Raw genomic sequence first — 20,760 nt, forward strand, 5'->3', positions numbered from 1 at the left:
TAGATTTTCATCATCTTTTTAGTATTTGTAGACAATAATATACCTTTCTCACTAAGTATACTGATGTACAACTGGATGATACTGGTTTCTTACTTCATTAGTTATATTTCTAAAGGAAAGGTAGCAATCATTGACTTAAAGTTTGCTAAGTAAATACTGGTAATATGTATATTTGACCAGTTTCTTTGGAATTAATCTTTTTGCCCTACAATGGAAATATGGGAAGGAGTTTAGTGAATAGGCCAAATATACAAATTTTGCTACTGCTGTGACAAAATAGTCTATTTTTAAGTCAATCTATTACTTTGGGTATTTCATTCCACAAATATATATTGAGGCTTTTTATGTGCTAAGTAAGGGTTGGAGTACAAGAATAAATATAATGTTGTAAAGATATTTTTATATTCTTAGAAGTATTTATTAGAATATCCAGCCTTTGTAATTTTGGCTTATAATTAATTATGTCTCTTAAGATCTTTGACTCAAGATTCATTTTTTTTGGTATGCTTCTTATTTCTGAGTGTGGGACCTAAGAAATGCCAGAACTATGTTCCGTCCCACCAACTATCCTATTTTTCCAATGACAACATTCACACATCTAAGAAGTGTATTTATTTTGTCATATCTCACTTTATTCAAAAAGGGTTTTTGTAGGCCAGAAATTCAGATTTTACCCCTAACATTTTGACAGAATATTAAGAGAAGGAAGTATGTCACATACAAGTACATGTTTTTTTGTTTGAATACCATTATTGCTCATATTAAAAACTTCTTAGTAGTCATTTTTAGAATATCTTATTTTATTTTCATGTTTAAAAATATAGGTAGCCGCCTTGACTCACTGGACTGGCGACTAAGTACTCTTTTCTTTAATCCACAGGAACAAAATGACACAAATCCCATAATTTTCCATGAGACTGGATATGTACAAATGTTACTTTTGACAAAAAATAGACTTCCTCTCTATCCCATGGAAAAGGAAAACATTTACCCACATAAAAGACCAGATTTTGTTTTAGAAAGAAATTGTGAAATCCTCAAATCTTTAATTAGTGATCAATGTATTATTCCTTCCAAACCTAAAAGAATTATGCCTACTGCATGGAAAAGAGATATACGAGCACTAGCTTTTAAAGTGGGCCATAGAGTTGTAGAGGGTAAACTAAAGAAGGAAACGAGTAAGCAGACATTTGAAAACATATCCTGGAGCAAACTCTATGATTTCTCACAGACTTTTTCCAGCCTAACAAAAAAATTTGTGGGCTTCTTTGATAAAACTGTTATTCAAGAAATGAGTGCCAGACATGGCAACTTGGAAAGAATGTTTTCTACAGTAAAACCAATTAGCAAATTCAGTGCCTTACCTGTCAAATATGGCTCAAAGCCTTTAAAAACTATACTCGAAGTTCATAAATTAAGTAATATAACACCACTGGATGATTTGTTAAAATAGTCAAATGAAAATTAGACACCTCAGAAAATATTGTTTATACAGCAATATTTAGTAACAAAAATCAAATAATGACGTTCAAAGATCATAGAAGAAATTCTTACCAAAATAATGTGCAAATGGATGCTATAAGAAAGCAAAGCATAGACACTGGAATTACAAGTCAACAGTCATCTGTTCAAGAAAAGCCAACATTTTTAGTAAATAAAAGTACAAAATTAGGAAACATTTATCAACAAGAAGTAGTTCATGAATTTTTATGATCTCAATTAGATTCCTCAATCATCAGCATTTCTACAGTAGTCTGATTTGGGACCAAGAATGGCACAGACTGTTTCTGGAAATTTGCTGTTAGAAGCCAAATAACATCAATAACTCTTGCTTAATAATTGAGTATCAAATAAGACAAATGTACCATTAACTTGATGCATGTGGAACTAATCGTGTATCAGCATTTTGGATAATCACTGGAAAATAGTCTTACATTAGCATTTCACGCAATTAAAAAGACTGTAAATTTTAAAATAGTTTTTTGTTAGTAGACATTGGAACTTCCTTGCTATATAATGCCTTTTCCAAGCATAACTTTGACTTTTTTCAAAATTATTAAATAATTTAAAAGAATAGCTTAAATAAGCTAAAAAATCTGATACCAAGTCCTATAAAGTATTGAACATTACATATATTATTATATTGCTGTTTTACTGTTTCTAATTAACCCAAACAGTATAAAGGCAGAATTCAAATTAGAAAAGAATTGTATTTCAAAAGTTTATTTTTAATCCATTTGTTTTAAAGAATTTTTAAAAATCTGAACTGTTAGTATGTAAGGAGAAGTAGGTTTAATTAGAAACATTTCTGTTAGGGGAAGGCTGTAGGGGCCTTTGGAAACTTCCGAAGATGAAGACATAAATTTGTTCAGGTTCCTGTTTCTACTTCAGGGTGGAGGGTTTTTTTTTTGGTTTTTTTTGTTTGTTTGTTTGTTTTTTGTTTTGTTTTTACCATGTGCCAAGGCTGCTCTTGGGCACCTCTTCCCAATGAGAGTCAGGTTTTGGCTCTAAAACAGAATGACAAGGGGAAAACGGGAGTGGGGGAGGGGTTAGGAAAGAGGGGAGCAACTGGGAACTCTGTAAATGAGAGAAGAGCAAGAGCAAAAGGCTTTAAGATAAAATGACTGGGCTCAGGTACAGAGGAGATAGAGAAGGAGTATACAGGCTTTCCTGGCTCTTCAACTTTTTTCTGATTACTGGAGGAGAACCAGCATCAGCACTCAAAGTTATGAAGTCATCTTTCTCTTTTCCAACAAATAGGGATTGATCCTCTTGTTCTTTAGTCTTGCTGTCATCCAGTCTCTTCACCCCCCACTCCTGCCCCATCCCCCTTTTCTCTCCTCCCAGGCTCACTGCAAAGCAAAACAGTTTCACTAACTACCCTGCTGGCTTAGAAGATAAAATGCAAACTCTTTTTAATCACTAACAATCAAAATAACAAGAAATAGAAAACATACCTATTTCTATCATAAGTAATGATGGTAATTTTTCCTGATACCCAGTGTAGGATAATGAAATGTGGATCTTGGATATGGGCATATATGAGTAAACATGGGGAAAGAATATAAACTGTCTGAGCCTCAGGTTACTGTTAGCCACCCCCTACTCCCAGATGGGACAACAATACCTTATTACGGTATTATTATTTTCATTTTTAAAAAGATTCTATCTATTTATCCACGAGAAACATACAGAGAGAGGCAGAGACACAAGCAGAGGGAGAAGCAGGCTCCCCTTAGGGAGCCAAATGCAGAACTCACTCCAGAACCCCAGGATCACGACCTGAGCCAAAGGCAGATGCTCAACCACTGAGCCACCCAGGTGCCCCCAGTATACTATTTTCAGTGTTAAAAGTAATGTGCAGTACCTGAGTACTTGAGTGTAGTAAACATTCATTAAAAATTCCCTTCCTATTTTCACTCTTTCCTGTGCTCTTAATATAACATCTTAAAAGATGCTCCCAGAAGTTATGCTTCAGTCTTTTTGAAGTTAAATGCTGGACCTAACTATAGTATTCGAATTTTAGCTCAAAGGAGACACAAATTAGAACTAAGGATTTTTGTATTCGTTATTTTTTGAACTTTCTGCTGTAACTTGTGAGCTTTATCTTTTAGGAAGGCATTAAATCAACTTAAAAATTCAATTTGGCTGAGAATTCACTAAAACAGCTGGATAGCTGGGAGCAGTGGATTCTGGGAAGGTACTGACCTAAACTCTGCACCTTTCTCTTCTACTCTCAGCTTCCATCTGTCATCTTTTAAGCCAAATAGCTGCTGAGGTCATCAAGCAGTGGGGTGCAAGAATAGACAGGGTTCCTAATTTGATGCTGAGATCTGTGTATGGCCCTGGAGACCAGACTCTGAATCACAAGGCATTGATGGAGGTTCTGCTGTCCTGAGACCAGCTGGCCATGGGGAGCTGTGGATTACCCAAGAGAAAGATTGTCTTTGGTCCTATGTGTTTCTGGTCTCACTGGCCCCAAGAGGCCAAAAGGAACCACTAAACCTCTGAGAAAACTGAGTAGTCAGAGGTCTATGAATTTTCCCTCAGATGCCTCACCAGGGGATTGTGGTCTGCTTGCTTCTATAGCACCACTGCATAGTGGGCAAGACTTTACCTTAACAGTACTGTAGTCACTAGATATTGCCAGAAACAGACCTGCGCTTCCCCGAGCCAACTTAGAAAAGTAACAATCCATCAAAAGGCACCCTGCAGCAGCCAGTGGCCAGCCAGGCAAGACTGTAACAGAGAAAAGAGTAAATTTATGAAAATTGCCCAGAGATCTCATTCAGGGTTGGGGAGGAATACGTAAACAAAGTAATTCTGTAGGATTAGCAGTGAAAAAAATAATTAGAAAAAATTAAATTGTTTCCTGTTACCTAACCCTGCCAAATCCAACTCTTTCGATAACCAGCTGTAAAATAAACAGAATACACAGAAACTGCTAGAGGAGACAAGAAGAAATTTGACAAGAAAAATAATACAAAGATTCAAGTGCAGCACACTATACACACACACACACACACACACTTACACACTCGTTATACTATTTCCTTTAAGATACTGGTTGCATTTGTTATTACCTCCAAGTATAATCTTGATAGAAGAGTTAATGATTGATTGAATAGAGTATTAAGACTTCCAAATAAAAGGGGAAATGGGATTAATATAACAAAACAAAGAAAATGAAAAAGAACAAATATAAGTAAATCCCAAAAATATTGAAATCAACTATCATTATGCTATAATTATACAGATTGAATTTTCCCATTAAAAGATAGAGACTTTCAGACTAAGTTAAAAAATAGCACTTAACTATACACTGTTTACATGTATATTTCTTTTAAAAGATTTTATTTATTTATTTATTCATGAGAGACACAGAGAGAGAGGCAGAGACATAGGTAGAGGGAGAAGCAGGCTCCCTGTGGGGACCTGAAATGGACTCGATCCCAGGACTCCGGGATCATGCCCTGAGCTGAAGGCAGACGCTCAACTGCTGAGCCACCCAGGCGTCCCTATAGGAAATATAGTTAAAGCAATAAAGAAATCTTGAAAATAAAGGACTGAGGAAAGAGATACCAGACCAGAGAAACAAAAAGAAGTGAGAGTGGCATTATTAAGATCAGATAAATTAAAATTTAGGGTTAGAAACAGTAAATAAGATGAGGACCTTATACTTTATGTAATAATAAAAGCACAAAATATGAAAACAGCATCTTCGGTGCCCTATGTATGTGCCAAAGAAGAAAGAGGCTAATGTATAAAGTAAAAACTACTGGAAATCCCAGGAGAATGTAATAAATATAAAACTATAGTGGAGGACCTCAGTTTGTCTCTTTTAGAGTTAAACAGGTAAAATAAGCAAAAAGTGTGGATGCAGGGATGCCTGGAGGCTCAGTGGTTGAGCGGCTGCCTTTGGCTCAGGGTGTGGTCCCTGGGTCCTGGGGATGGAGTCCCACATTGGGTTCCCTGCAGGGAGCCTGCTTCTCCCTCTGCCTGTGTTTTTGCCTCTCTCTTTCTGTCTCTCATGAATAAATAAAATCTTTTTTAAAAAGTATGGATACAAAGTAATTATATAATGCAATTAATAAAGTTGATGTAATGAATATAGACCTCTGTTTCTTTGAAACAGAGAGAAAAGATTTGGGGATTTGTTCATAGAAAATTGATTATATTGTGGCTTACATAGAAACACACAATATTTTTTCTTTCTTTCTTTCTTTCTTTCTTTCTTTCTTTCTTTCTTTCTTTCAATTCAAATTCAAGTAGCCAACATATTTTCTTTTTAAATAAAGGTAGGACTTTATAAAAAATAATCCAATAAAGTTAAGAATAAACATAAAGCAAAATCCAATTTATCTACTATTTGAAAATAAAGGATGAAGAAGAAATCAAAACTTGAATTATAAAGTAGAAAATGAAAAGGAAACCATTTCATTTCAGTACCTGTGGCACAACAGCTAAAGCTAGTTCAAAAGAAAAAGCCAAGTTTTCATTTCCCCCCCCTCTTTCTCCTGCTCTTCCTCCTCCTTCTCTTTCTTGCTAAAAAAGCATTTAGTGAAAAGGATCCCAGGGTTCTCATCTCAGGAAAATAAAAAAAGCAAAAAATAAGCCACAAGAAATTATGAATAGGAAATTAATACAAAGAAACACTAAAAATACTTAAATAGAAATAAAAATATAGTATAAAGGGATATATTAAAGTAATAGTTATTTTGTGTGTTTGTTTTTAAAATACATAAGCCCTTCTCAAGCCTGATTTAAGGGAAAGGAGCAAAAAAAGTAATATAAAATTATGAATGAGAAAAAAAACATAGAAGAGAGGAAAAGAATCAGAAGAAATATTACATAAAAACTTATGCCAAGGGCAGCCCTGGTGGCCCAGTGGTTTAGCGTCATCTTCAGCCCAGGGCCTGATCCTGGAGACCCTGGATTGAGTCCCACATCAGGCTCCCTGCATGGAGCCTGCTTCTCCCTCTACCTGTGTCTCTGCCTCTCTCTCTCTGTCTGTGTTTCTCATGAATAAATAAATAAAATCTTAAAAAAAAACTTATGCCAAAAATTTTGAAAAATCTAGAAAAAAGTGGGTGATCTCCTATCAAAAAGGACATGATCAAAATTTACCTCTAGGAATGGATATTTGGAATAGACTAATTTCCTAGAAGAGTGACATTCACCAACTAGATGAATTCACAAGCCATTTTTCTTACTTTATTATTGAAGTCAGTGTGGTGGGCAGAATTTCAAAAATGTCTCCCCAAGATTCATGTCCCTTGTTATTCAATCAAACATTAACTTAGATACTGCTGTGAAGTGATTATATAGAAGGATTTAAGGCTACTAACCATCTGACCTTAAAATATGGAGAATATTCTGAATTACTGGTGGACACAATGTAATCATATGATCCCTTGAAAGCAGAAGAATGCAGAAGTCAGACAAATATGGCAGAAGACAAAGTAAAAAAGATGGGTTAGAAATGGAGGTTGAAGAGGTACCTTGGTGGCTCAGTCAGTTGAGCATCTGACTGTTGGTTTTGGCTCAGGTCATGATCTCATGGATAGTGAAATCAAACCCTGCCTCAGGCTCCATGCTCAGCCAGGAGTCTGCTGGAAGATCCTCTCTCCCTCTCTCCCTCCCCCCACTCATGCTCTCTCTCTCTCTCTCTCTCTCAAATAAATGTTAAAAAAGAAAAGAAAAAAGAAGTGGAGGTTGGGGACTTCAAATGAGAAGGGCAAAAATTTTGAACACTATTGTTTACAATATTTTGAATTTGTTACAATTACTTCCTCCCTGCCTTTGCCATGCTTCTGCATAGTTGGAATGTATTTCCGGGCTTCATTGACTTGGGCTTGGTCACGATACTTACTTTAACCAATAAAATGATACTTACTTTAACCATAAAATTATGCACATATGACTTGCATAATTTAGCTTTGCTTCCATCTTCCACCATCAGAACAGCATGTCTCAGGAAGTAGTCCCTCTTTGAGCCTGTGTGCCAGTATAAGAATACATTTAGAGCCCAGGCCAGCTAAGCAAAGCCCAGAAGAGCTTCAATCAATCCATGGCCTTTGTGTAACATGATTAAGACATAATATTTTGATGTTGTAAATCACAAAATAATTGGGTTACTTCCACAACAAGAGCAGATTAACGCAATGTAGGAATGTTGAACCCATCTTTGGCCCTCCATCTTGTTCTCCCCTCTGGCATGCAGACGTGACTACTTTATTTTTAAATATTTTTAAAAATATTATTAATTTTAGAGAGAGAGTGAGCATGGGCAGGGGCAAGGGCAGAGGGAGAGGGAGGAGCTGACTCCCTGCTGAGGAGGGAGCCCCACATGGGGCTTGATCCCAGGACCCTGAGATCATGACCTGAGCCAAAGACAAAGATTTAATGGACTGAGCGACCCAGACACCCCCAGATGGCATCACTTTAGATATTTACCCTGTGTCTTCACCACTATGTCCTTCACTCCATAGAAGCTGGGGGTTAAAGTAGTGAGAATGGGCAGTGAATATGGAGCAGAAAATAGCTGCGTAGTACCACTTGGATCATCTGTCTACCAGCCTGATTGCCCTTGTCAGTAAATTACACCAAATAAAACTCTGTAAATTGTACGAAGTGGCTTGCTTTGTTTTTTGGCATTAAAGTAACTTTTAGTCTGGAGGGCACAGTACTGGCCCTCTTTTACCTTCTAACACACTGTCATTTTGGGAACTTAATTTTTTAACTTTTCACAAGGAATTTTATAGTGGGAGGGGGTTTATATTCAAAATCATCTCTATGTTGTTAGCATTTTATGACTGGAATACATTAATCTCATAACAGAACCTCTGATAGATCATACTGGGCAATGGCCTGGCCATAATATGAAAATGGAAATACAATAGAAAATGAAATTTTTATCTCAGTACATCATGGTCTTGGAGTTAATTAATATAAGATTAACCTATAGTTTACAGTCTTCTGGTTGCAAAATTCACAGTATGACCAGCATTTCTAGGAGAATTTAAAAAGGTGCAATCTCATAAAGGTAAGGAGTAGAACTTCTCTGATAGCTACAAACCTCTCCACTTCCCTGATTGACCTTACACTTGATGACTAAGTTCAATAGGTAAGGTCAAGTTAGGGAAAAATACTTATTTCCCTACTTCTCATGTTTCCCTGTGGAGAGTGGGACTTCCCCCACGGTCTCCTGCCCCATCCATTAGTCACTTTTCCCCATTAAGAAGGAATGAGATGCCTCATTATGGGTGGCAGCAATTTGCCAAGTTTCATGACTGGGTATGACTAATCTATTAAAAGACTATAAACACTTAGGAATTGATTATTTTCTTTCCTCTTTGCCCCAGTTTAGAAGAAGCAGCAAGAAATGCAGTGTGTCTGTTGTGCAGACTCAAATGTTCTATTGGGTGGGCAATCCCACAATTGGAGACAGGTAGGCAGAAAACTTACTTTAACCAATAAAATGTGAGCACATATGACTTGCATGATTTAGTTTTGCTTCCATCTTCCACCATCAGAACAGCACATCTCAAAAGATAGTCACTCTTTGAGCCTGTATGCCAGTATGCACTCAAGTCTGGAGTGAAGACAAGGCTGGGACCAGAGTGAGGCAAACGGGGTGCCTAGGTCACAATATACATGAAGTCACTCCCTGTCAGAGCTGTGCAACTGCAGCATCAGCCCTGGGACTGATTCCTTCAATGCCCTGTCTTAGGTGCATCTCTTGCCTCATCTAGTCCCAACCCTGGGTGAGGAGAGCCCATTGACTTAATCCATAGAAATCAACCTTCCAGGGCACAGAGCTGGGTTGTGAGTAAACATGAGAATCAGTCGGAAGATGCTGAGCACACACTATTAATAGTCTTTATGGTAAGAAAAGAATCTGTGGCTTCCGATGAACCCATTTGATCCAGGAGCATTATGTGACTAAGTTAGATTTAAGTATAATTTCAAGACATTGAAAGCCATGACTCTCAGAAATATATGAGTATACATCAAGGATTTTATTCAAACCTTCCATTAATGAGTAAAGAGTGAGATGGTAAAACTGACACAAAAGAAAATATGAAGACAGATTTATATAGTCAAGATAGCCAAATGAATATTAAAGTAATATGCTAATAAATACAAAACTGGTTAATATCTTACAAGGCAATAAATTTATAGCTTTAGAGTTACCTTTCTACCAGAGGGAAATCAACTATATCTCAACAGATAAAATTTATCTGTGCTAGGGACAAGAGTAATTTGCATCACAAGTGATTTTCTTCAAGATAACTTTTCTGTTAGCCAAAGGTGCATACCCTCATAAAAATTAGTTAATACATTAAGAATCCACCTTACAATTCCCTGCACTCCACTAAAAGAATATCCAATAATCACCTTTCTTTTTTCTAATATTGGATACTTTTTTTAAAAGATTTTATCTATTTATTCATGAGAGACACACACAGAGAGAGAGAGAGAGAGAGGGGCAGAGGGAGAAGCAGGATCCACACAAGGAGCTTGAGGTGGGACTTGATCCCGGGTCTCCAGGATCACACCTGGGGCCAAAGGCAGGCGCTAAACCACTAAGCCAACCAAGGATCCCTGGATACTTTTGAAAAACATTTCTCCTTCAGCCTGGAAGTCATTCAGATATTTAAAGATATCAGAGACATCTCATTTTTCTCCAAGAGTCAGGTGTTCAGGATTAGTCACAGGTGTGGTATAAGCAGGAGGGTGTTTTATTTCAGTCCCCAAAGGGAAAATCAAAACCAACCATTATAAAGCTGAGGGGATATTATTAAATGCAAATCCTATTTACAGCCTCTTTCCCTCTAAATAAAACCTTCATTATATATGTTCTCTGCCCAAAAAAGAGGTAAGACAGTGCATTTATAGCTATTGCAGTGGGAGGACAAGAAGGAGACAAAGAACTAGTCAAACAAGTAGCCACAGTGCAGATTCTCAAGTGGGAATTTAGTTTGTCCACATAGTTAATTTAATCAACAGTTAATTTGATCCAAACACTATACTCTTGTGAACCAGAATCAAAATATGGGCTGTTTCAGATATCAGTTGTACATGTTTAGTGGCAATAACTGGTAATTGATGCCTCTAAAGACAGTTTCATTCATTCTTTTGTTTCATTTTGTTTTGTTTCCCCTCCCAGCATTCTTACTGTCTTACTCTTTTCCTCCTTTCTTTCACTAATTTGTTTGGGACCTTAGAGGTACAAGGGACCTTGAAAATTTTTTGGGCCAGAGCTGTCCAGTACAATGTTCTGCAGTGATGGAGATGTTCTATATTTGTGCTATTCAATATATAACTGCTAGCCACATGTGGCTATTATACACTTAAAATGTTTCTAGGGCAGGGTTTCTCAAACTCAGTACTATTGACATTTTGGGCTGGATAACTCTTTATTGCTGACAACATTGTTGAGAAAATTCATCCACCATGCTGAGGAGGTCCACACACAGTCATCCTACTTAATGTCAACCTCATTCTCTCAAGCTCTCAATTATCTTCTTAACTTGTGTTGACTTCCTTTCACATATTCATGGTGGCTGTTCCAAACTCTCCCACTCTGCTCAAACTCATGACTCTACCCTGCCCACCAGTTCCAAGAATAGGAGGGAAGCAAAGCCAGCTGCAGCTGTAATATGAGATTACTTCCTCATGTAATCCTGGAGTTTAGTTAAATCTTCCAGTTCACATGTGAGTGACCATACTGATCATCTCTGAATTTCTCTATGCTATGAGAAATTTGAAGTAGAATTACCTGGTTCCTTGGATTTAAAAGAGGCAGCTTAATGTAGGGAAAAAAGCATTGGATAGAGATCCAAGAGGCCAGGCTTCTACAACCAGTTCTGTTAATAATTCATGGCTATTTGGGTAAGACCTTCAACCTGTCAAGCCTCACATTCTCCTCTTGAATAGCAGGGAAAACTTGGATTTTTCCCCAAGATTTTAGATAACCTTTCTAAATATAGACCTTTCAGATTCTTTCTTTACTATACATCTTCTCATCAAAAAATGTTTATTGAATGATTACTATGTGCCATCTCTGTACGGGTTGCTGGAAATCTAACAGTGATCAGAACAGACTTGACTTATGCCCTTTACGTAGTTTGATAGGGATGTTGACTACCTATCCAATGCTCCACCCTCGGGAAGCTCAACTCTAGGGAAAATAATCATTCTAAGCAAAAAAATTGTAGTACTCTATTCTTAGGTTAACCCACAGGGTACCCAGAGGATGAGGCTATGCCCCCTCCCAGATCACAATTTCTCCCATGCAGCTATGTTGATTGCTTAGTAGAACCAAGGATTATATGCAAAAGATTTAATAATGAGCACTGGATAAGCATTAGCCAATGAAACTTATGGTTGAAGCAGGATGTCACTCCAAACTTATTCCTTTGGTTGCTGGTTTATGGGGAGATCTGGGGGATTCCAGAGGAGGGACTAGGATGACCATGGTCAAGTCTGAGAGAAACCGGGGAAGTTACTGTTTACCACCATTTATAGAAATATACCTATATTCTAACAGAGTGGCTAGACTGGTCAGTCTGGTCAGTGGCTATTGAATATTAACCCTAAGAAGAATTGAGGAGACTATGTGATTTACCAACAACATTGGTCTTTCCAGAGTCATCAGAAGAAACCTGCAGTACCCCAACATTTTTAGAGATGTCTGCTTGGATGGACATATGTATGTAAACCCTCCATGGTAACTTCTTTTGAGTCTACCCAAGTTTCTATCCGGAAGCTTTCTCTCCTGGGCCATCTCATAGTTCTGCCTACTTCTGAGTCCAGATACTTTTGAGTCCAGATTACCTACTTGTATTGATATGTCATCTTAATAAGTAGAGTTCAGGTCCTAGACTACCTCATTAGGCCCACTTGCATTTTCCTTCCTTGGAAATAACTCTAATGAGTTTTTTCTGCCAAGTATGCGGAAACCATGCTTCTGTAATAAAATTATGTGAAGAACTCTTCCTATTCTCTCTCCTTTCCTTCCTTCCTCCTTTCCTTCCTTCCTTCCTTCCTTCCTTCCTTCCTTCCTTCCTTCCTTCCTTCCTTCCTTCCTTCCTTCCTTCTCTTTTAACATATTCTTATTGAATACCTACAATATGCCTTTGTAAGGCACTATCCTTTAGGTACCAAGAATACAGCTGTGAAAAAAATGAAGTCCTCCACTCTTACAGATGTTGACTATGAAGTTAATGAAACTTAAATTCATGCTCCTCACTTGTATGAACTTTTTCTAAGGCCCCAAGAGGGGCCCTAGAAATATGTTCTTCTGCTTTATATATTTTATACATTTTATAAAATTCACAGAAGATATTTTAGCTATCACTGGTTAAGAATGTTGTCTCTTTCTACCTCAATATTTTAACCATCATACTTCCCCTCATATCATTTTCCATTTAAATGATGGAAAATATTTTGAGAATGCTTATTTGGAGAAATTAGCAATATATGGCCTGGTTTAGTAGGATGCATTATAGGTGGTATGCAGTCACTTCTGTATAGAGTTACTTAGCTGTTTTAATGTAGGAATGCCTTCCTAGAATACCTCTACTATCTACTGTCGTACTTTATCTACCATATGACACAAAGTTATAGGCCCAGGGGACATATCATGAAATAAAATGCATCCTACAGTGGCCAGTACCAAAAGTTTGGACTAGACAGGGAGAAACAAGATCTGAAACATATGGGATTGGAAGCTATCTATGAAACCTTTCTCTAATCATCAAATGAACAAAATTATTGGCAATTTTATTGGGGGAATTCAGGTTTCATCAATACTTAGTCAAAACAGGAGTTCTCTCTCATTGGCAAATACTATTTTAATGTGTATACAATTAAAAAGGCACTCTACAGGGATGCACGGGTGGCTCAGTGGTTTAGAGCCTGCTTTGGGCCCAGGGCATGGTCCTGGAGTCCCAGGATTGAATCCCACCTCAGGCTTCCTGCATGGAGCCTGCTTCTCCCTCTGCCTATGTCTTTGTCTCTCTCTCTGTGTGTCTCTCATGAATAAAAAAATAAAATCTTAAAAAAATATATACTTTTTTTTTCAGTTTCAGTGGAAATCATGAAAAATAGAACTTATCAGAATATCTATATGTATAGGGTACATATTTGGAGCAGTACTATAGTGAGTTTGGGTGTGAGGATGCATGCTTTATAAATCACACATATAAGTAATAAAAACAAACCAGTCAAACCATGCTAGAAGAAAGACTGATTTTTTTTGTATTATCTCTATCAAAAATATATTACAAAATTATTGTTACAGAAGCAGTCAAATAAAAAATAAAATAAATAAAAAGAGAAGCAGTCAAATAAGTATGCAACCAAAATATAGATAAAACATATAGAAATATGATAGGCATTTAATTCATAACATGGATTTTCTACTATTTGTCAGCTTTAAAAACTTGTTCTGAATTCTTACATTAAGTAGATATTCATTTTTGTATCTCATTTTACATTCTTAATTTTGCATTTTTTTTCTTAAAAAGCATTTACAAAAGCTTCAGATTTTTTTTTTTTAAAGCTTCAGATTTTATAAAACTTGGGTCTACCTCTGCTCATGAGGCTACTATTTTTACTGGGAAGAGAAAGACAAAAACTAATATAACATGTCAAGAAGTGGAAAAACTATGAGGAAGGATAAGGTATTTGCAATGGAGATGGAAGACATGTACACGGAAAAATACAAAACATCACTGAAAGAAATTGAAAAAGACACAAATTAATGGGAAGACATCCTGTGTGCTTGGATTGGAAGAGTTCATATTGCTAAAATGTCCATACCACCCAAAGCAATCTACAGATTTAATGCAATCTTTATCAAGATTTCATGGCATGTTTTTAAGAAATAGGAAAAATAATCCCAATATTCATATGCAACCACAAAAAACACTGAATAGCCAAAGTAGTATCAAGAAAGTAGAACAATGCTGATGTCTTACACTTCCTGACTTCAAGACATATTTCAAAGCTACAGTAACCAAAATAGTACGATTCTGGTGTAAAAACAGTCATAAGCCACCGGAACAAAAAAGAGAGCCCAGAAAGAAAACCATGTATATACAGTCAAATGATTTTCAACGGGTGTGCCAAAACTAGAAAATGGGGAAAAGATAGTTTCTTCAACAATTGGTGCTAGGAAAAATGAATATCCATATGCAAAAGAGTGAAATTAGACCCTGATATTACACCAGATGAATAAAATCAACTCAAAATGGATTAAAGTCCAGAAACTATAAGATTCTCAGAAGAAAACATAAGAATAAAGCTCCATAACATTGGTCTTGGCAATAATTTCTTGGATATGACACCAAAAGCACAAGCAACAAAAACAAAAATAGACAAGTGGGACTACTTCAAACTAAGAAGCTTCAGCACAGCAAAGAAAACAGTGAAAAGGCAACCTCTGGGATGGATGTATCTGGCAAGAGGTTTATATCCAAAATATATAAGGAACTCCTACTATTCAGTGATAACAAAACAGAACAAAACAAATAATATGATTTAAAAATGGGCCAAAGATTTTAATAGACCTTTCTCCAAAGGAGACATACAAATGGCTAACAAGCATATGAAAAGATGCTTAAAATCAAGGAAATGCAGGTCAGACTCACAACAAGCTACTACCTTACCTGTTAGGATGGTCATTATAAAAAAACAAAACGAGAGGAAAATAATAAATATTGGTGAGGATGAGGAGAAATTGGAAGGAACCCTGTACACTGTTGAAGCAAATGAAAAATGGTGCAGCCACTATAGAAAGTAGTGTGCAGTTTCCTCAGAAAATTAAAAATAGAACTACCATATGATCCAGCAATCTCACTTCTGGGTATTTATATAAAGAAATTAAATTTTTTTCTACTTCTTTAGGTATAAAATTAGATTATTGATTTGATTTTTGATTTTTTAAGTGTGCTAAATTCCAGTTAGTTAACCTGCAGTGTTATATTAGTTTCAGGTTGTACAATATAGTGATTCAACACTTCCATACAACACCCAGTGCTCATCACAACAGGTGCATTCCTTAATTCCCATCACCTATTTCACCCATTTCCCCCTCCCAACCATCAGTTTACTCTCTATAGTTAATAATCTATTTCTTGGTTTGTCTTTCTCTGATTTTCCCCTGTGATCATTTGTTTTGTTTCTTATATTCCACATATGAGTGAAGTCATATGGTATTTGTCTTTCTCTGACTGATTTATTTTGCTTAGCATAATACTCTCTAGCTGCAATGACATGGGTATTTATATCAAAGATTTTATTTTATTTTTTTTATCAAAGATTTTAAAACAGAATTTCAAAGAGATATTTGCACACCAATGTTCATTGTAGCATTATTCATAATAGGCAATATATGGAATCAATCTAAGTATTCTTCAGTGGATGAATGGATTTTTAAAATGTGGTATATGCCTTTAATGGAAAATGGCTATATCACATAAATTATAGGAATTATATTAAACCTGTAGATAAATTTGGAGAGAATTAACATCTTAACAATATTGAATTTTCCAATCTATGAACACAGTACAGCTCTTCATTTTTTTTAGCTATCTTTTAATTTCTTTCTTCAGTATTGAGAAAACTGCTTTAATAAGATGAAATTTGAGTTAAGACTTGAATTAAGCTATAGCATGAATCATGAAGCTATCTGGAGGAATATTATTCCAGGCAGAGCACAATGAGTGCAAAGGTCCTGAGTTATGGTGTGCTTTGAGGGTTCTAACAACAAGGTAGTCACTGTGGCTGAGTGAAGTGAGGTGGAATGGAGAGGGGCATTCTCATGAAGTCATAAGGGTAATAAGAGGCCAGATCATGTAAGGCCTTGTAGGCCATTGTAAGGTTTTGGATTTTATTTAGAGTAAGATGAGAAGTGATTGAACAGTTTTGAGTAGAGATCTGACATTCAATTCATTTTTTTAGGTCACTATGGGTGTTCCAGTGAGAAAGGATTTTAGGGATAGAAGATAGAAGCAGAAAAAACATTGCTGAAAAAAATTACAATATTTTAGCAAGAGCATATGGAGAATTGGACTAGGATGCCAGTAGAAGTAATAAATGTTGGAATATGGGTATATTTTAAAGATAGAGTTGATGGGATTCACTGAAAGTTAGATGTGGGCTGCGAAAAAAGAGAGGAGTTAAAGATGGCTACAAGGTTTTGGGCATAAACGTCGGAAGAATAGAGTTTTTATCAATTCATTTGGGGAAGCCTAAGAGGGGAGATGTTTTTGGAATGTGTTTATCTGGCTTAGAAGGAATAAGAAGGGGAAATAGATTTTTTCTAAAATTTTTATGCATCATTGAATTTTAAACACAGTATTTAAGAATTTGCACTCTATGCTCTGAGTATATTTCAATAGCCACCACCTGTGGTAAACAGCCTGTGCATTATGGTCTGAACATGAGTGGTAAGGAAAATAGGCAGAATGTAGGAATAGTTCAATTAGTAACTGAAGTTATTATGCCTCTTTAGGAGCATGCATGGATGTTCATGAGTCTGTGGGCAGGAAAGACCACACTGAAGATTATCTTATCTAAGACATGAGGAAGTTAGCCAGCAGATGGAGGTGAGGTTTGTGGGGATGGAAGATTAATCTATAATAAGTCAAGTGATGAGCAGGTGCAAAGATCCAGAAATGAGAGGACGTGCTTGAGGAATTAAAGAAAGTCAAGTATGAGTGTAGAGTAGGGCGAGCCAAAAGGAGAAGAATGTTGTGAAATAAGGCAGGAGTTAGGTTTAATCCTAACAATTAGATCTGCATTTTTACAAAATCACTGTGGCTTGCTGTGTGGCTCCTGTGTACAGAATGAACTGGAGGAGCACAGATGCTAGTTATCTAATCTTGGTGAGGGATGATGATTGATGGCAATCGGTTCAAACTTCAGAGATATTTAGGGCCTTATGGATGATCAGTAAGGGGAGAGAAGCCCTAAGAACCACTAGTTACTAGGTTTCTAAGATGAGCAACTTGGGGGATGGTGATTCCTTTTTCTAACATGGGAGTGCCAATTGTTAAGTTATTGCCTCTTTGCCCCGAACCTGGGACTATCTGTCTCTATTCTGCTTTATGAACCTGATGCTTGTATTTTGCAAACCACATACCGGCTTTGACAATGGCTATATGTGAGGCTCTGACATTGGTGCTGTTGGGGAGACTGCAAAGCCGGAGGAAAAAGAAAGAAATGCCCCTTACTGTCTGCTTCCTGTTAGCATCTCTCCCCCAATGATTCTTTACCCCAGAAGCAGCAAGCTCTTTCCATAGAAGAAGCTGAATGCAGTTTGCAGTTTTCCCTGCATTTGCAAAGTCAGTCTAGTCATGCCCCTCAGAGCTAATAGTGCCTACCAGATGGTGTTCCCTCTTCAAAGGTCTTTTCTAACTCAAATATTCTAAGATCAGTTGAGTAGCCTCTCTTTCTCAGAGGTCTGAGTTTAGCATCAGGGAAACCCTCTAAGTTTCTAAGGTTTAATAATTCTAGTCTCTCCCTTTTATCACCTCTGCCTTTCCTGCAGTTGCTACCTCCTTAATACCTTAGAGAATTAAAAAAAAAAAACTTTTCATTTACCTAGTTAGTATTTCTTTATATTAAATTCTCTCTAAGCAAATAACCAATGTGGTTTCTGTCTCCTAACTGGTCTCTGATTGTTACGGAAACTGTTGCCAGGAGTAGTCCCAGAAACAGACCCTAAAAGATGGGATCTGGGCATTAGCTTGATTTTGTGCTTGGGCTTGAGTGTAGTGCTGAACTCCCTGCTAATAGGAAATGAATGCTGGTAATCCATGTCGTGTAGAAGTATCATGATTAATTAAATCATCACCTGTAGTTGGTTGTGATAAAGTACCTACAGAAACAAGTGCCTTGGATCATGCACCTGCTGGATTTGACTATAATAACAGTAACAAATGACTATGACGACTGGTGGGAAATCATTTCTTCTGAGTACACCAAAGCACTTACAGGAAGTACTAGTCTTTGGTCCTTATACTCTCTGATCAGGTCTCATTAGAGAGATTCCATGGCAGGCCTAAAAGAATCTCCCCAGCCTTGGGGCTGCCATTGCTAAAAATGAACAAACATTTAATTGGCCAGTACACAGATTTTACGTCAGTTGACTCTATAGCCTTGCCATTTCTCTTGTGTAGAAGTTAGGAAAATGATAGGGAAGGAGAGGGACCCCAAAGCTTGGAAGGGGGATACATCTGGCTAGACTTAGACCAAGTTGAGAATTTTGAAATCTCAAGGCACTTTGAACCTCTTCTGTCAAGCAGCTTGTCCTTCTGTGTCTGAGGATATTAGCCTTTCCTTGCTTGAGAACTATGCACTATCCCCACAACTAGAGTCAGATATCAGCATGCTCCAGGGGAACAAGTACAAAGTCTGACCCAGGAGGAAGCAGCTTATAAACAAAAAAATTGCAAGATTTTCCTAATTTACATCAATATAAACCTGGGGAATATGTATAGGAATGGATTTTAAGGAAGATGGAACATAACATTGGATTACACCAAATGTATTGATATGAGTGCATTTACCAGAGGTTCTGGATTTAATGTGTTATCTCATGAAGGTAGAAATATTCTAACAATTTCATTTATCAGTTGACAGAGACTTGGGCTCTATAGGGACCTCCTAATGAGACTGAGATACCAGAATATTCCGCATCATAATGTAGACAAAGGAAAGTGTGGGGAGATAGGGATATTTGGAGTAATTTTATCATGCATAGTTTACACATCTCTCAACTACATCCTAAGAGGATCCATCCAGAGAATACTCTGATCACCAACATGCTGAAAAACACATTTGTTTGTGGGGTATATACATCCTTGAGAAGTTCCATCATGGCTGTAAGCCAAGTATAATTATGGGAAATTTCAATTTGAAATACTGTATATTTTCCTCTAAGTCTTCCTCAAAGGGACCTGTAGGCTTTTACTAGAGTGACTATGTGCTAGGGAAAAGGAAATACCCAGACCTTTTGGTGATTATCAAACATAGGCTAATTGATACTAATTCCTGGGTATCCATATCACTGTAGTCTACCAGTGAAACTGGAGGCTTTGATGAGTCAGGTATCAGTTGGAGTCTTGATCAGTTGGTATCAATTTGGAGACTCCAAATTTGAAACACAGTGGACCCAGTAGGGTTACAGCCCCATTGTGTGGTTATATTTCCAGTTCTTGAATACATGTAGCTAGAAGAGATATATGTTTAGACATAATAGAAATTCTTGGCAACTGGCAAAACCCTTACATTGGTTTTTTGACCCATAGAATAAGAACCCTAATGGTAGAAAGAGGGAGCATCTACAACCTTTCCCTTTTATCAGGACAGTAAACAAAATGAATGGCATATCTTTAGGGAAATTGCAGACATTAGTGTTCATTACCAAGATTTGGAAAGATGTGTGAGTGGTCATACCTATTACATTCCCACTTAAGTTGTCTCTTTGTCCAGTGCAGAAAGTAGATGTTGGCAAGTATCTGAGGGTGATCATAAAAAATCGGGTGACTCAATATAGTGACTGAATTATGCTGATTGGACCTGATAAGCAAGATATAGTAAAAAATATGAGATGGCTGAGTAAAAAGCTTGCATATATTAGATAGTCAGGATTCAATTCTTGATACAGTAGGGAACAATGGAGGAGAAAATTTTCTGTGGTTGAGGGGATAATGATAGATTTAGTTTTATACATGTTAAAGAGACTCAGTCATTCAAGTAAAGATGTTCAGGAGACAGTTGTATAATCTGGAGCTCAAAAGAACATATGTGAGGTAGATTTGGGAAGTGTTGGCAAAATGACGAATCATAAGTGAAGCTATATGGTGGGATGAAATTATTTTGTAAGAATATATAGAATGAGAAGAGAGACCCAAGACCGAGCCCTGAGGAATGTGAAACTTCATCTTAAAGATCTAAAAGAGGGGTGGGGGGATCCCTGGATGGCTCAGCGGTTTAGCACCTGCCTTCGGCCCCGGGCGTGATCCTGGAGACCCGGGATCGAGACCTGGGATCGAGTCCCACATCAGGCTCCCTGCATGGAGCCTGCTTCTTCCTCTGCCTGTGTCTCTGCCTCTCTCTGTCTCTCATGAATAAATAAATAAAATCTTAAAAAAAATCTAAAAGAGGAAGAGCCAGCAAAGCAAAATGAGAAAAAGCATCCAAAAGACTAGAGGTATTATTATTACTATAATAATAATAGTA

At 37.0% G+C, this 20,760-nt stretch overlaps 1 protein-coding gene and 1 long non-coding RNA gene across 17 annotated transcripts in view; one reads left to right on the forward strand and one right to left on the reverse strand.

Annotated features, from left to right (window-relative positions):
- C5H1orf141 (chromosome 5 C1orf141 homolog) overlaps positions 1–1,676 on the forward strand; it is a 36,184-nt gene extending 34,508 nt beyond the window's left edge. For all 14 annotated transcript variants that reach the window (XM_038537164.1, XM_038537160.1, XM_038537162.1 and 11 more), the window contains one exon: positions 881–1,676. In XM_038537164.1, coding sequence (XP_038393092.1) covers positions 881–1,453 — 573 coding nt within the window. In that variant the 3' untranslated portion in view covers positions 1,454–1,676. The remainder of the gene's footprint in view (positions 1–880) is intronic.
- The window catches only part of LOC119871871, a 47,456-nt gene extending 38,350 nt beyond the window's left edge, over positions 1–9,106 (reverse strand). For 2 of the 3 annotated variants that reach the window (XR_005359625.1, XR_005359624.1), the window contains exons 1-2: positions 8,968–9,106; positions 7,397–7,497 (exon numbers count right to left, since the gene is read on the reverse strand). This is a non-coding gene — a long non-coding RNA (uncharacterized LOC119871871). Of the gene's footprint in view, positions 1–3,312; positions 4,240–7,396; positions 7,498–8,967 lie in introns of those variants that run through there. The other variant, XR_005359626.1, reaches the window with a different exon arrangement.
- Positions 9,107–20,760: the final 11,654 nt, after the last annotated feature.

Source organism: Canis lupus, chromosome 5 (assembly GCF_011100685.1).
Source record: "Canis lupus familiaris isolate Mischka breed German Shepherd chromosome 5, alternate assembly UU_Cfam_GSD_1.0, whole genome shotgun sequence".
NCBI lineage: Eukaryota > Metazoa > Chordata > Mammalia > Carnivora > Canidae > Canis > Canis lupus.